General features: G+C 45.4%; 2 protein-coding genes across 2 annotated transcripts; one reads left to right on the top strand and one right to left on the bottom strand.

The window, feature by feature from the left end:
- Nucleotides 1-284: 284 nt before the first annotated feature.
- Nucleotides 285-2,891, top strand: LOC122912546 (thyroid hormone responsive). Its single transcript, XM_044258449.1, has 2 exons — nucleotides 285-801; nucleotides 2,225-2,891. The coding sequence occupies exon 1, from the start codon at nucleotides 333-335 to the stop codon at nucleotides 780-782; it is 450 nt and encodes a 149-aa protein (XP_044114384.1). The 5' UTR covers nucleotides 285-332; the 3' UTR covers nucleotides 783-801; nucleotides 2,225-2,891.
- An 883-nt stretch (nucleotides 2,892-3,774) lies between these two features.
- NDUFC2 (NADH:ubiquinone oxidoreductase subunit C2) lies at nucleotides 3,775-14,336 on the bottom strand. Its single transcript, XM_044258450.1, has 3 exons — nucleotides 14,007-14,336; nucleotides 6,840-6,983; nucleotides 3,775-3,956 (listed from the first exon to the last, which is right to left on the bottom strand). The coding sequence occupies exons 1-3, from the start codon at nucleotides 14,173-14,175 to the stop codon at nucleotides 3,907-3,909; spliced, it is 363 nt and encodes a 120-aa protein (XP_044114385.1). The 5' UTR covers nucleotides 14,176-14,336; the 3' UTR covers nucleotides 3,775-3,906.
- Nucleotides 14,337-15,005: the final 669 nt, after the last annotated feature.

Raw genomic sequence — 15,005 nt, 5'->3', positions numbered from 1 at the left:
CTGCCCTGGGGTGAGAGCCCTGGTCACCAAAGGGCAAGGCTTCCCTCTAACTGGCCAGTCCAGTCCATGAAAGAGGGGGCGGGCCCTTGCGGAGGCAGTCTTGGAGTGCTGAAATGACAGATGGAGAGCTGGCAGGTCTGTCTTTGGGCAGACGGATCGCCTGAGGCAGATAATTGGTGCTCAAGCCCTGAGATTGGCCTAAAGAAGGGTTGTATTGCCCCACCGGCTGGGCTTTGGCATCCTGTCCAACTGCTGTCACATCCAGACATAAAAGTAGCCTCGACGTAGTGCTGGGGCAGTGTGCTGAGCTTAGCGAGGAAGCAGCAGCCACCATGCAGGTGCCAACCAAGCTCTACCCCAAGAACTGCCTGCTGACCGTCATGGACCGCTACTCGGCCACGGTGCGCAACATGGAGCAGATGGTGATGATCCCCAGCCTCCTGCGGGACGTGCCGTTGAACGGGCAGGAGCAGCAAGCTCAGGACGGGGCCCCTGATCTCTATAAATACTTCACCATGCTCAAGGCCATCCGCGTGGATGTGGACCACGGGCTGCTGCCCCGACAGGAGTGGTGGTCCAAGGTGGCAGGTGGCAGAGCCCATGAGTCCGATCATGAAGCTGCAGAGACAGAGGACGAGGAGGAGAGGATCTTGGGGAAGCTGGACCTGGAAGCTCAGTTCCACCTGCACTTTTCCAGCCTTCATCACATCCTCACCAATCTTACCCTGAAAGCTGAGGAGGTGACAAGGAAATACCAGGAGATAATGGGACAGGCCATGTAGGCCTTGGACTCTAGGGAAGGTAATGCTGGTGTTGGTGGGGGTCAGAGTCTGCTGAGGGACATTCCAGGGGAGACAACTCAGTGGGAGCGGAACAGCCTGGGTCTGAGGCAGGCACCTTCACTGCCAGGTATTAGGGCCATGACTCAGGAGGGTTCAAGGCCAGGCTTGTCTTACTCTCTTGACCAGGCTTGGTGAACTGCAGGCTGAAAGCAGGAAAGGTGGCCCGTGAATGCATATGTATGTGCATATGTGTGCGCTTATGCATGCGTGCATTTACTAGTTAAGTATGTGAATGCTTGTTCACCAGCCTGGGTTCAAGGTCTGACTCCACCACTAAGGGCTCAGTGTCGTCAGCTCCGTTCTCTGGATTTCCCTTTCTTCACTGAAGAGTAACAGTACTGATAAAAATAACTACAGGCACTTGAGTGGTTTTATAGTTTAAAATCACTTGCATATCAATTTTCGAATGGAACTATCATTCCCTTTAACAGATGAGAAAAACTGGGGGCCTGAGAAGTGAAAGGAGTCCACGGTTATTCAGGGAACGGCAGAGCTGACCTGTGAATGGGCCCTGGTCTAACTAGAGTCCAATCCCCTTCCTGTGTGCTAGTGGACTGCCTTCACACCTTAGGATTCTGCAGTCTGGCTGCAGGTGGGGATGGGGGATGGCAGGGTAGAGTGAAACCCTGCTCTTTGTAGGCCAATTATACTTCAATTAAAAAACAAACAGGGGTGCCTGAATGGCTATCTGTTGAGCGTGTACCTTCACCTCAGGTCATGATCTCAGGGTCCTGGGATGGAGCCCCGCATCAGGCTTCCTGCTTAGCAGGGAGCCTGCTTCTCCTTCCCCCTCTGCTCCTGCTCTCTCTCTCTCTCAAATAAATCAACAAATCTTTAAAACAAACTAGAACAAAAAATCCAACTTGGTGCCAACTTTCGCAAAAAAGGAGGAAGGAAGGAAAAAAAGGAAGGAAGGAAGAAGGGAAGAAGGGATGAAGGAAAAAAGGGGAGGGAGGGAGGAAGAAGGGAGGAAGACGAGAGGAAGGAGGGAAGAGAAGGAAGGAAGGAAAAAGCGCTTTGACCTGCCCAACTCCTTCAGAGACAAGAGCAGCGGTTCTGTGCCATGTGTCAGCACGTAGGAACCTGGTTTTTGTAGAGGCAATCTGGTATAGCAGAAGTTAAAAAATCTGGGCTCTTGCCCCAGTTCTACCACTGACCTCTGTGTGACCCTGGACAACTAGTCCAGCTTTCTTGTCAGTAAAACGTGGAGGTGAAACTAGCTGTTGTCACAGCTCTGATAACCTCATTCTTGGGGTGCTATTGCACGGCCAGATTTCCTACAGTGACACTACCGTCGAGCTGCTGTGTTATTTTTCCTACTTCAGTGGGTGCATGATAGGGATTGATACTGACTTGGTTTGTTACATTTCTGCTCTCCACAGATCCCTTCAAGTGACAGAAGGCAGACTGTGTGGTGAGGACACGAACACTAGCTCTGAGGCAGATGGGAATGGTCTGGACCTGCAGCTGGAAACAAAGGCACCTCGGCGTCCTGGGATGCTTTCCTGCCTCCCTCAGAGCGCCAGTTTGTGGACTTGGCACAGGTCACCTTTAGAATGCTTGCTGCTATTCACAACTCCCCTCACTTCTCTCTCCAGCAGGGGTGGTTGCCAGTGGTTCATGAGGAGCTCGGCATTACCTGCCAGTGTGTGGTACGGTAGACCACAAGTTTTCACAACTGACCAAGTTAAATTCACATCCTTTCTCTGAGCGGTCATTCACATGATCCTGGACGTTATGTAACCCACTGGAGCCTAAAATTCCTCATCTCTAAAATGTGATAGTATCACTGACCTCACGAGATTGTCATGAAAATTTAAAAAGATGAATCAAAAGCCCCTGGCATGTGAGTGCTATTATCAAAGGTTGATTTTTTTTTTTCCCTCCCCCCTCACCTTGTATTTACTCTAGCCCTTACTTTTTATCCTCCAGGACTAAGGGAGAGCAAAGTCCCTTAGGATGAATGGCTTACACTCTTGTACCTGCCAAGCATGAATGAACAGTACTTTTTAATTGTTGAAGTAGCAATTAAAAAAAAACTTGGATACATCTTTGCTTCTACTTTAATTTTTCAGACATGATTTCATTTTTAACAGGGGAGACCCAAGAGAACAGACATGGGACTCATCTGATTTTGCCCAGAAGCCATATGTTTATATTCATTCTAATCTGAAATCATGTAGAGAAATAATCTTACTGATCTCCCAAAACTAATCTGATCATAAAATCTGAGCTTGGAAACTTTTTGGACAAATACGTGAATTCAAGAAGTCATTAACAATAAGTTTATTGCAGGTAGATGGGGATTTTCCTTTTAATGACACCAAGCGTGGCTATAGCCCATGTTAGCAGCTGAGCCCACTTTCACCAGGGTGATCCATCTACAAAGACCCCTCTGCCATTACAGTCTTCTGTCCTCACAGTCCTGAGCCTCTTTCTTTTAAACTACCCTCTATACTGATTACTGCAGAGAGCTCAGAAATACAAACCTGACCATGTCATTCCACTAAAACCGTTTTAGTGACTTCCCATCATCTATAGGATCAAGTCCAAATTATTCTGCATGATTCAGAAAAACCTCCATAATCTGGCTTGCTTTGTCTCGCTTTCTACTGGAACTGGAACAGGCAAACCTTTTCTGTAATGGGCCATATATTAAACACTTTCGGTTTTACAGGCCATAAGGTCTCTGTCACAACCACTCAACTCTACCCTTGTAGCATGGAAGCAGCCACTGACATGGAAACAGAGAAGCATGGCTGTGTTCCAATAAAACGTACTGGCAGTAGACATGACTTGGCTTACAGGCTATCCCTTGCCAACTCTGAGCTAAACTCCATTTTAAACCTGTCAAATGTCTTAAAACTTGGTGAATGGAAACTGACCATTCTCTGATGAATTATTTTTCTTACGATAAAAAGGAGTCAGAGTGTTTGTGATGACTATTTTAATCATAAGGTGTTAACACACAGATTAACATAAACTTTCCATATCATGGAAACATGCTCCACAAAACTCAGGAATAACTGGTATCGGTGAAACCAAAGGAAGCATTTTGGAGACTTCAACGCACTGGATGGAATTCTTCAAGCAATTCGCCATACGTTTTCTTATCTGTAAAGGGGAAGATCACAAAAAATTTATTTCAAAATATGTTCTAGAAATCATATTTCCTAAAGAAAAATTAACACTTAATATTTTTGTAGACATAAACTTCTAAAAATTTCCTTATGTTCTTGTCTTTAACCATAGTTTAGTAACCACCGAGACATTCTGTTTCACCGGATGAAGGATAACTTTGGAAGAATTTGCGGTGACATCCAGATGGCTCCTTGGAGGGGAAAAGCGCTGCCAGGGGGTCCTGGCTGAAGGAGTAAAGGAAGGAATGAACAGGGAGGGGCACAGGTCAGGTGAGAGGGCCAGGGGTCGAGGTGGTCAGCTTCCAGGTCCAGGCTGGCAGTGCAGGAGGCTGTGGGCACACCTGCCACTCATCAGGGACGGAATGAGGTGGTGAGGCTGCACAAGCTCCTGCTGACAGAGGGCGCTGGTATACAAAGGAGGCAGTAAGCCAGAGGCCTGGGATTGAGGACCGCTCTTGCCACTGGGTCTCACTCTCACTCTTAGGAATCAATATTCCCAAGAATCCGACTCCAACATCCGGCAGTTCTGAGTATTCCCTATCCCTGATACATGGTTTTGTACTCTATTTGAACTCTTCACTGGTTAAAAAAAGAAGCTGTACCTTTTTGATCCACCATAAACATCACATATGTGACTGAAGGCTATGGGAATATTAAATAGAATAATAAAATTTTAGAGCTAAACAGGACCTTAGATACCATCACTCACTATAAGGAAATTTAAATGCTTAATATCACACATTTACACAAATAGGAAAATCTATTTAAGATCTATATATTTACAAGCTCAAAAATTTTCTACATTCATTCACTCACTCATCACATATGAGCACATCTGTCTTATGTATATTTATGTAAAATACAAACAAGAAAACACTTATATTACAATCAAATTTGTAGTTGAAGAGCAGTAAGTGGGCTGTCCTGAGGAAATTCCTGTTTGTCGCTGGGCCAGGGCTTTTTTGAGATGATGACTGCTGAGCTGGAATTTGTTCAGTGGATAGGTAAAGATGGAGCAGGTAGAGGATCATGAAGGTATAGGGTGTGCACAAAGTGATACCTGGCAGGCTAAGGACACAGTGTTTCATGAGCCAGGACGCAAGTGACAGGAGATGAGGCAGGTGCATTTTTCTTTTTTTTAGACTTTAGTTTGTTGAAAAAGATAGTGACAGAGATAGCAAGCTAGAGCACGAATGGGGAGGAGGGAGAAGTGGGCTCCTTGCTTAGCAGGAAGCCTGATGTGGGGCTTGGATCATGACCTGAGCGGAAGGCAGATGCTTAACTAACTGAGCCACCCAAGCGCCCCAAAGGCAGGGTTCTGTGTAGATCAGGTCAGCTATTACTTATTGCTTACTAGCAGAGGCTCTGTACTGGAGGTTGGGGAAACAGAGATTAATCTACAGTCTACTGTGGGACACAGACACATGCATGTCATGTGGTAGATAAAAGGTGTGGGCAAAGTCTAGCAGGCAACTAGCTCAGCCTGAGGAAATAAGCCCTCCTCAGAGTCTGGATTTTATCCTAAAAGCTATGGATAGCTACTATGAGCAATCCTTTTTAGGCATATCCATATTTGTCCAGAGATCACCTCATTCAGTGAGATGAAAGGCAAGTGCAATAGTCCAAGCAGAAGATTATCAGGACATGAACTGGGGGAGTGGCAACAGGAGAGAAACAGAAGTTTAGAATTAAAAAATACTTAGGAAGTAAAAGAGCAAGTCTTTTTTTTTTTTTTTTTTTAAAGATTTTATTTATTTATTTGATAGAGAAAGATCACAAGTAGGCAAAGAGGCAGGCAGAGAAAGAGAGGAGGAAGCAGGCTTCCTGCAGACCAGAGAGCCTGATGCGGGGCTTGATCCCAGGACCCTGAGATCATGACCTGAGCCGAAGGCAGAGGCTTTAACCCACTGAGCCACCCAGGTGCCCTAGAAGAGCAAGTCTTGAAGACGAATGAGAATTCAAAGAAAGACGGGAAGATGCTTCCCAGGCTTCTGGATGGAGTAGCGAGTGCCACTCACCGATGCAGAACACAGAACAGGAAGTCTGCACAGGCAGAGGGGACATAAATTCTATTTGCTGCCTGATGGACACAGAGGTAGCTGCCCAGAAACTGGATATACAAATTCAAGAGAATTCCAGTTAGGCAAAGATGTGGGGGTTACCAGAATACTGAAGGTACCTGAAGCCACAGGCATGTGTAAGATTAACTAGGGGCAGAGCACCTGGGTCGCTTAGTGGGTTGGGCCTCTGCCTTTGGCTCAGGTCATGGTCTTAAGAGTTTTGGGATCGAGCCCTGCACTGGGCTCTCTGCTCAGCCTGGAGCCTGCTTCCCCCTCAACCCCTGCCTGCCTCTCTGCGTACTTGTGATCTCTCTGTCAAATAAATAAAATCTTTGTGTGGGGGGTGGGGGAGATTAACCAGGGGCGCCTGGGTGGCTCAGTCGGTTAAGCCTCTTTGATTTTGGCTCAGGTCATGATCTGAGGGTCCTGGGATAGAACCCCAAATTGGGCTCTGTGCTCAGCAGGGAATCTGCTTCTCTCCTACCCCACACTTGTGCTCACTCTCTCATTCTCTCTAAATAAATACATAAATAATACTTAAAAAAAAAAAAAAGGGGGACACCTGGGTTGCTCAGTTGGTTAGGTGTCTGCCTTCAGCTCAGGTCATGATCCTAGAGTCCTGGGATTGAGTCCCACTACCCAGCTCCTTGCTAGACAGAGAGCCTGCTTCTCCCTCTGTCTGTCACTCCCCCTGCTTAATGCTCTGACAAATGCATAAAATCTTAAAAATAAATAAACAAAAATTTTAAAAGATTAAGAAAAAATGAAAGAGATTTGCTACAGTTAATTTGAAATACCTTTTTCAGGAAAATCCTCTGAATGTGATTTTACATAAGCAAACATATCATGGTCCTTCACAGCATACACATAGTCTTGACGTTTTAAAAGATAATATCCAATAAAGACAAAGGAAGTAACATATAGGAGCTGGCGATGCAAACCTAAAATTCAAACAAATCCCAAAGAAAGCAAAAATCAGTCAGCGTATATTTAAAATCGGTTTTGCAGTTCAGACATACAATTTATCATTATTTCTTCTATCAGTCTTTAAAAAAAAATGCTCTTCTACATGGTTCTTTCGAAAAAGCCTTGACCATGATATATCTTCCTAAAGAAATGTGGCAATTATGAAAAGCAACATTAAATCTACAAACATAACTTTTTTTTTTTTTTTAGATTTTATTTATTTATGTATCAGAGAGAGAGGGCGAGAGAGCAAGCACAGGCAGACAGAATGGCAGGCAGAGGCAGAGGGAGAAGCAGGCTCCCTGCAGAGCAAGGAGCCCGATGCGATCCCAGGACACTGGGATCATGACCTGAGCCAAAGGCAGCTGCTTAACCAACTGAGCCACCCAGGCGTCCCTACAAACATAACTATTAATGGAACCCAAAGTTTTATAAATTCAGGTTTTATAAATTTCCTCAGGAGAAAAGGTGGATTACTACAAAATCCTGAAGACCTAAACTCACTTGTATTCCAGGACATGTTCAGGGTGTGATGTGACAGAGATGAAGTCCTCTATAAATGCTTGAAAAGCAATTTGGTTTGTCTCCATACACCAACTTATATTTGCATATTTACTGGTTACCAAAGAAGCCAGCTACTCTACAAATATATATTAATATATTTTTACCTTCTAAACTTTGTACCGTGTGTTATGAATTTCCTATTCAAAAACTATGTTGAAAAAACCATCCTATAGGGGTGCCTGGGTGACTCAGTTGGTTAAGAACTGCCTTCGGCTTAGGTCATGGTTCCGGGGTCCTGGGATGGAGCCCCACATCAGGCACCCTACTTAGCAGAGAGCCTGCTTCTCTCTCTCCCTCTGCCTGCTGCTCTGCTTACTTGTGCTCTCTGTCAAATAAATAAATAAAATCTTTTTAAAAAATCCTATAATAATGAGACTTGGGAAGATCAAGTCATATGATCTAGGAAAAGCCAAAATCTGAATTGTGAAGGGAGATCCAAAGGTCTGAACTTTATACACAGAAGCATCTTTTTAAGAAGGTTAACTGCAGGTTTGATTTTCTAGCTATGCCCCAGAATTCTATCCCCAGCCCTCTTCTTATCCCACGAGCATTCCTTTGAAGAATTCATTGATTCCTATAGTTTTATCTTCTGTCCACCTACTGGTGACCTGCCACTGTGTTCAACTTAAACAACCATGCTGAATAACAGATATATACAAATGTTTGACAGGTATGTTCCCCTGAATACTCCCAAATGAACTTCCTTCCCTCCTAGTCATACCTCTTCCTCTTAATTCAGAGAATAAGAAGACCATTCACCCAGAAAGTTAAGTCCTGGGTAATAAACACAGTAATCAACAACACCCCTCCCCCTTCCCCACCCTCATCCCTTCATTCAGCCACTGAGTCCTGTCAAGTCCTTATAAATATTTCCTCACCTCACTTCAGGGAACTCATCTCTCACTCACACTAACTGCTCTTTTCATCTCATTTCCCATTCCACACTTATCCCAGCCTCTCATTAGAGGAGTTTTTACTAAAATACAAACCTAGCCTGTCAGCCTCTTCTTCTTCAATTATACCCAACAGGGGACCAAACTCCTATATAATGGCCTCCCAGGCCCTTCATGGGCTGACTCTTCCATATTTATTTGACATTCCCTGATATGCACACTGTGCTCCAGCAGTGCTGAATTACTTTTAATTCCTCATGCAAATAGACTTCCATGCTTTTTTTATGACATCCACCGGTTATTTCTCTGCCCAGAGACCTCCTCAAGATTCAATTCAGATTATCACTTCTGCTAAGAAGTCTTCCCAGAACTTTCCTTAATGTTCTTAACAGGGTGAAGGTCTCCCAATTAATACGTAAACTGCTAAAGAAATTGTTTCCATCTACTACCATGCAAAGCCAATGCTTAATGCATCTTTGTGACCCAGCACGCAGATAGCACTTAATAAATTTTAATAAATGGATAAATGGCCTTGGGCAAGTCAACTCACTACCTTTAAACAAAGATAATACTTACCATATCATTCTCACAGCAGTATTGTATAAACCAAAGGAAAATGCATGTAAAAATATTTTGGAAAAATATGTAAAACAATAAAAATGCAAAATATTACTATGATCTGTAACTGGATAGGGCCTAGACTCTTGCATTCTCCCTTACCCCAAATAGCCATCTCTTCCCCTAATGGGCCGCCTGCAATTCAGCAAACCAAAGTGTGCTGGGCTCTACTGTGTGCCACCAGACTACACAAAGACCTAGACTCGATGCTTAACCATATCCCTCACAGAAGACTTCCTGAATGTTTCAGAAAATGATGTCAGTGTCCCAGCCCTAAAGGCATGCTTGGCCTCTTACCATGTCCCCCTTTTCCTAAGCTCTTCCCTTCCTCTCAGTGGTGGTTTCTCTCCTACCACATGCACAACTCCTCCACAATCAATTTCCCTTTTTTTTATTAAGTGAATCTAAGCTTGGAAACCATGGTCTTTGCAGAACACCATAAATTATTGACATATTAAACTAGAAATCAATAAATACATTTAATTTGGTGTACTACACTTAGATACCAACTAACTATAAATTTAAGACAGACAAGTGGTACCAACATGGGTTTTGAACTCCAGATGGGGGAAAAGCTTAAGAAAAAATTCTACTTAATATTTTCTGCTAACTTGAAAAAGATCTATACAATATGATTTCATTTACAGAATAGTCCAAAACTAAATACAGCATGCCAGGTACTCTCCATGGCTATAGTTTTGAAAATCCAGGGGCGCCTGGGTGGCTCAGTGGGTTAAGCCGCTGCCTTCGGCTCAGGTCATGATCTCAGGGTCCTGGGATCGAGTCCCGCATCGGGCTCTCTGCTCAGCAGGGAGCCTGCTTCCTCCTCTCTCTCTCTCTGCCTCTCTGCCTACTTGTGATCTCTCTCTGTCAAATAAATAAATAAAATCTTTAAAAAAAAAAAAAAAAAAGAAAATCCACTGCATTTTCCTCCTTCCCTGCTCCTTTGTCACACCTGTTAACCTACATGCATAAACATGTACCACAGTTTGTCTTTTAAGTGGATATGCTAGTCAGGTTATAAATTTCTGGGGGGCTGGGACCAGGTTTTAGACTTCCTTGTAATCTATCGATACTTACTTAGTCAACGAATACTTACTGAATACTGCTATATGGTAATCATTAAATTAGACAAACACAGTACATGTAAATAAATGCTGCTGAAACCCATTTCAATAAATTCCTCAATCCAAAGCAACTTAGGGACACCCAGGGAACTCAGGAACTCTGACCCCTCGCCCTAGATTAAGGGCTTTATCTAGGGGCACCTAGGTGGCTCAGTGGGTTAAGGGCTTTATCTAGTTTTCACAGCCACACGGAGGTAGATATCCTTATTTCATAGATAGGAAGCTGAAGCTCATGGAGATAAGTAACTTGCCCAGAATCAAATGGCTAGTAGGATGGAGGTGGTGTCAAACCCAAAATCATGTGCTCTTGACTATTATGCTCTTCCTCTGGAATAGTCTCTATTCAATCTGTATCTCCTCTGTGCTCCCAAAGTGCTCACTGCTCAACTAATTCTATGAAAACACATTCTCTGCCATGCCTAGACCCATTATGGACTATTTAGTTGTCTCTCGATTAAGAGCTCTTCAAGGTCAGGGACAGTATTCTTTACCCCATATACCCAGTATGTAACACTGCCTGGCAGAGAGAAAGAGCTTAGCAAATGCTGAACAAATATATGGTAAACTGTTTAACAACAGCTAAGAAATGGAAATTTTGTCCAGCACCTTCTTTGTATGAGGCATTTTATCTATAGAATCTCAATTCTCACAACAAATATGCAGATTAATTCTTACTTTATTTTTTAAAGATTTATTTATTTGAGGGTCGCCTGGGTGGCTCAGTGGGTTAAAGCCTCTGCCTTCGGCTCAGGTCATGATCTCAGCGTCCTGGGATTGAGCCTCACATCAGGCTCCCTGCTCAGCAGGGAGCCTGCTTCCTCCTCTCTCTCTGCCTCTTCTGCTTCTCTGCCTACTTCTGATCTCTGTCTGTCAAATAAACAAATAAAATCTTAAAAAAAAATTATTTATTTGAGAGAGTGAGAGCAAGAGAGAGCAAGCAAGTGAGTACGGGGTGGGGGGACGGAGGGGAGAGGGAGAGCCTTAAGTAGACTCTGCCCTACAGGGCACTCCATCTCACGACCCTGAGATCACCACCTGAGCTGAAACCAAGAGTCAGATGCTTAACCAACTGTGTCACCCAAGTGCTCCAATTATTCTCATTTTATAGATGAAGATACTTTTTGCCTCTGAACGGCCTGACCAAGTAACTTGCCCAAGGTGACACAGATAGGAGACAGTGGAGTTAAGCCATTTAGTTCCAAAGTGGAGTTCTTTCCATTACAACAAACGATAGGCTTGGGGAAATGTGGAGTGGTGATGAAAAGGGAGAAAACTTCAACTCCCTACAGACAGAAATAGACAAAGATCATTCCTTTCTGTGGAGAGGGGTCATACTATTTGCGCACTGGAAATCCTGGTATTTGGTGAGCTGGGAGCCGGCCTTCAGGCATGAACTATAGCTAGAAGGTGGCAAAAGAGGCACAAGTGAGGTGACTCCTGGTTGCCTGAACCACTGTATTAGCTTTCTTCTTAACTGAGCACCTTGGCTCCAATCAGTGCTTTGCACTGACAAAGCTGACCTTCTCCCCAACTTTTTTTTTCAAGATTTATTTATTTATTTGGGGGAGAGAGAGAGACGGTATGAGAGCAGAGTCAGGGGAGATACAACAGAGGGAGAGAGAATCTCAAGCAGACTTCTCACTGAGCAGGGAGCTGGGCTCAATCTCACAACCCTGAGATCATGATCTGAGCAGAAAGCAAGAGCTGGTGCTCAAAAGACTAAACCATCCAGGTGCCCCAAGTTGACCTTCCTTTTAAAATACAAGACCCCCAGGGCCACCTGGGTGGCTCAGGTGGTTAAGCATCTGCCTTTGGCTCAGGTCACGGTCCTCAAGTTCCAAGATCAAGCCCCACATTGGGCTCCCCGGTCAGTGGGGAGTCTGCTTCTCCCTCTGTCTGTTGGTCCCCATGCTTGTGTTCTCTCTCTCTCTCAAATAAATAAAATCTTAAAACAAACAAACAAACAAAAAACCCACAATGCCTGGGACACCTAGATGGCTCAGCCCGTTAAGCATCTGCATTTGGGTGGGGTGGTGATCCAAGGGTCCTAATATCAAGTCCTGTATTGGGTTCCTTGCTTAGCGGGGAGCCTGCTTCTCCCTCTGCCTGTTGCTCCCCCTGCTTGTGTGGTCTCTAACAAATGGATAAATAAAATCTTTTTTTTTTTTTAAAGATTTTATTTATTTATTTTAGAGAGAGACAGTGAGAGAGAGCATGAGCAAGGAGAAGGTCAGAGGGAGAAGCAGACTCCCCATGGAGCTGGGAGCCCGATGCGGGACTCGATCCCAGGACTCCGGGATCCTGACCTGAGCCGAAGGCAGTCGTCCAACCAACTGAGCCACCCAGGCGTCCCTGAATAAAATCTTTTAAAAAAATAAAGCAACAACAAAATATAAAACACAAGGCCCAGGGTTGCCTGGGTGGCTCAGCTGGTTAAGTGTCCGATACTGATTTCAGCTCAGGTCACGATCTTGGGGGTCGCTCTCTCTAAAAATAAATAAATAAAAAATAAAACACAAGGCCTGGGGGTGCCTAGCTGGACCAGTCGGTAGAACGTTCAACTCTTGATCTCAGGGTGGTGAATTCAAGCCCCACATTGGGGCATGAAGCCTACTCAAAAACAAACAAACAAACAAAAAACCAAAAGGCCTGATTTCTGTATCTCCTCACTCTACCCCCCCTCCTAACCCCAACAACTCTCAAAAGCTAAAAAGGTTCCCGTCTGCCTAGAGAATAAATTGCCATTATCTCTAAATCTGCCTTATCACCCTACACTACACACTCTATCATCAAACTTCTCTCAGCTCAGAGGCCCTTGCCTCCGTTTATTTCCACTAGCGTCCCATGGGCCTGGAAAGGCTCTCGCCTGGTATTTGCCTGATAAATCAAAGCGAAGTTCCAAGACACTTCTTCCAAAGCTTTCCTCCTCTTTTCCCTTTGGAAATCCACTGCCCTTAGCACAGCTGCCATGGCAGCTATTATCTGACAGGAGGCCACTGACACACTACTAAAGAATACAGCCCAGAGGCACCTGGGTGGCTCAGTGGTTAAGCCTCGACCTTTGGCTCAGGTCATGACCCTGGGGGATTGTGGGATCCAGACCCACGACGGGCTCCCTGCTGAGTCGAGAGCCTGCTTCTCCCTCTCCTTCCCGCTGGTGCTCTCTTGCTATCTCTGTCTCCCTTAAATAACTAAATAATAAATGAACAGATAGAATGATTACAGCTCAGCGGTTCATCCTCTCTACTCAAAGCAAGTCCCCAGACCAGCTGGATCTGGAAGCTTTTTAACAGCAGGCTTCTTCCCAGACCTTCTGAATCAAAATCCACATTTTAACAAGATCCCCAGATTATTAGTATGCACAGCAGGTTTGAGACGCACGGACTTTGAATATAGACTTGAGGTCTAAAAACAGGCTTGCTACTTAATGGCCATAAGACGCTGGGCAAGATGGGTTAACCCCTCCAAAGCCGTTTCTTCATTCCCCAAAAGTATTTTGAGGACGAAGACTATAGTGCACGTAATGTCAGTAGTGCATGGCGAGAAGTACACGCTCATTTTTGCACACACCCACTATGGGTTAGTGGGCTGCAACGACCTCAGTTTCCGTAAGTGCCACTTTGGCCCCACCGGGTTCTGAAGGCCTCACGGGGCGCAGATGTCCCTGGGAGGCGAGCGGGGCCTGCTAGGTGAAAAGGCCCGGAAAAGCGAAAGCACCTGGGCGTCCTACAAGGGAACCGGCCGGCAGCGCCCGACCCCCTAGCCTCCCAGCCGATCCAGCCCGCGTAGCCCTCACCGGCAGACATCACCGGCCTCCGCCGGATCGCGTTATCAAGTAGGCCGGAACAGTAGCCCAAGAAGCCGATGTAGGCGAGCCGCGGGTCGGTCAGCTTGGGCGGGGGAAGGCTCCGGGCCTCATCCGGCAGGAACTGTAAGGGCACTCGGCCCGGCCTTCCGTCCATCATGGTGACGCCGTTCCCACTTGAGGCCTGGCCTCGGACCACCAATTACAAAGAAAACTAGCAGGACCACGGGCTCACCGCCCTCCACAAGCTTTCTCCTCCGAGAACGCCGCTGAAGGGCAAAGCGCAGGGCGGTGCAGCGCCCAAATGCTTCCCGGTGCAAGCTGCTGCACGGACCCCGCGCACGAGGTTCCGGGCTCCTAAATGGCCCACGCCGCTCCAGCGCCGACCCGCGCTAATTCTGGCTGGTAGGGTTTGGGGGCTTGATACTGTAGGTTCGGGGCTACAGGAAATGAGCAAAACTGGAAGAAGACTAGTAGATAACTGCTTTTTTTGGTTCACTCCCCCACCCCCCCAACCAGGAATTGCCTCTCCCTTCCCTGACCCTGAATGGTCCTTCTTCCAGAATTTTTCTCTGTATCCAACACCCACAGGTAAGCTTAATAGATTGTTCTAAGAAACATAATTAAGTGAAATCTCATAAAAGCTTGTTTGCATTTCCTGGGTTTCCCGCCTTTCACAGATACACCTTCCAGAACCTAAAATTAAGGTACAGCCAGCAACAAAGAATTCAGAAGACACCAGGACCTAACCATTTAGCCAAACTTGAAAGTTAGCTTGGGTGGCAGCACCCTAAAATTTTTCATCTGTGGGTCTTCAGGTCCTTGCACGTGGTCGAAGGAAAAAGCTGTTACCTAAAGGTTTGGGGAATGAAAGAAAGAAGGAATTTATAACATTCTACTAAGTGTCCAGTCTCTGCTTACCTGCCTCCAGTAATGGGGAGCTTCTACCTTTGAAGAGCTCTCTTTAGAAAATCCTTACTGATTTGAGTG

This window comes from Neovison vison, chromosome 7 (assembly GCF_020171115.1).
Source record: "Neovison vison isolate M4711 chromosome 7, ASM_NN_V1, whole genome shotgun sequence".
Lineage (NCBI taxonomy): Eukaryota > Metazoa > Chordata > Mammalia > Carnivora > Mustelidae > Neogale > Neogale vison.
The sequence above is the reverse complement of the archived record's forward strand: the minus strand, read 5'-3'. Positions and strand labels throughout refer to the sequence as shown.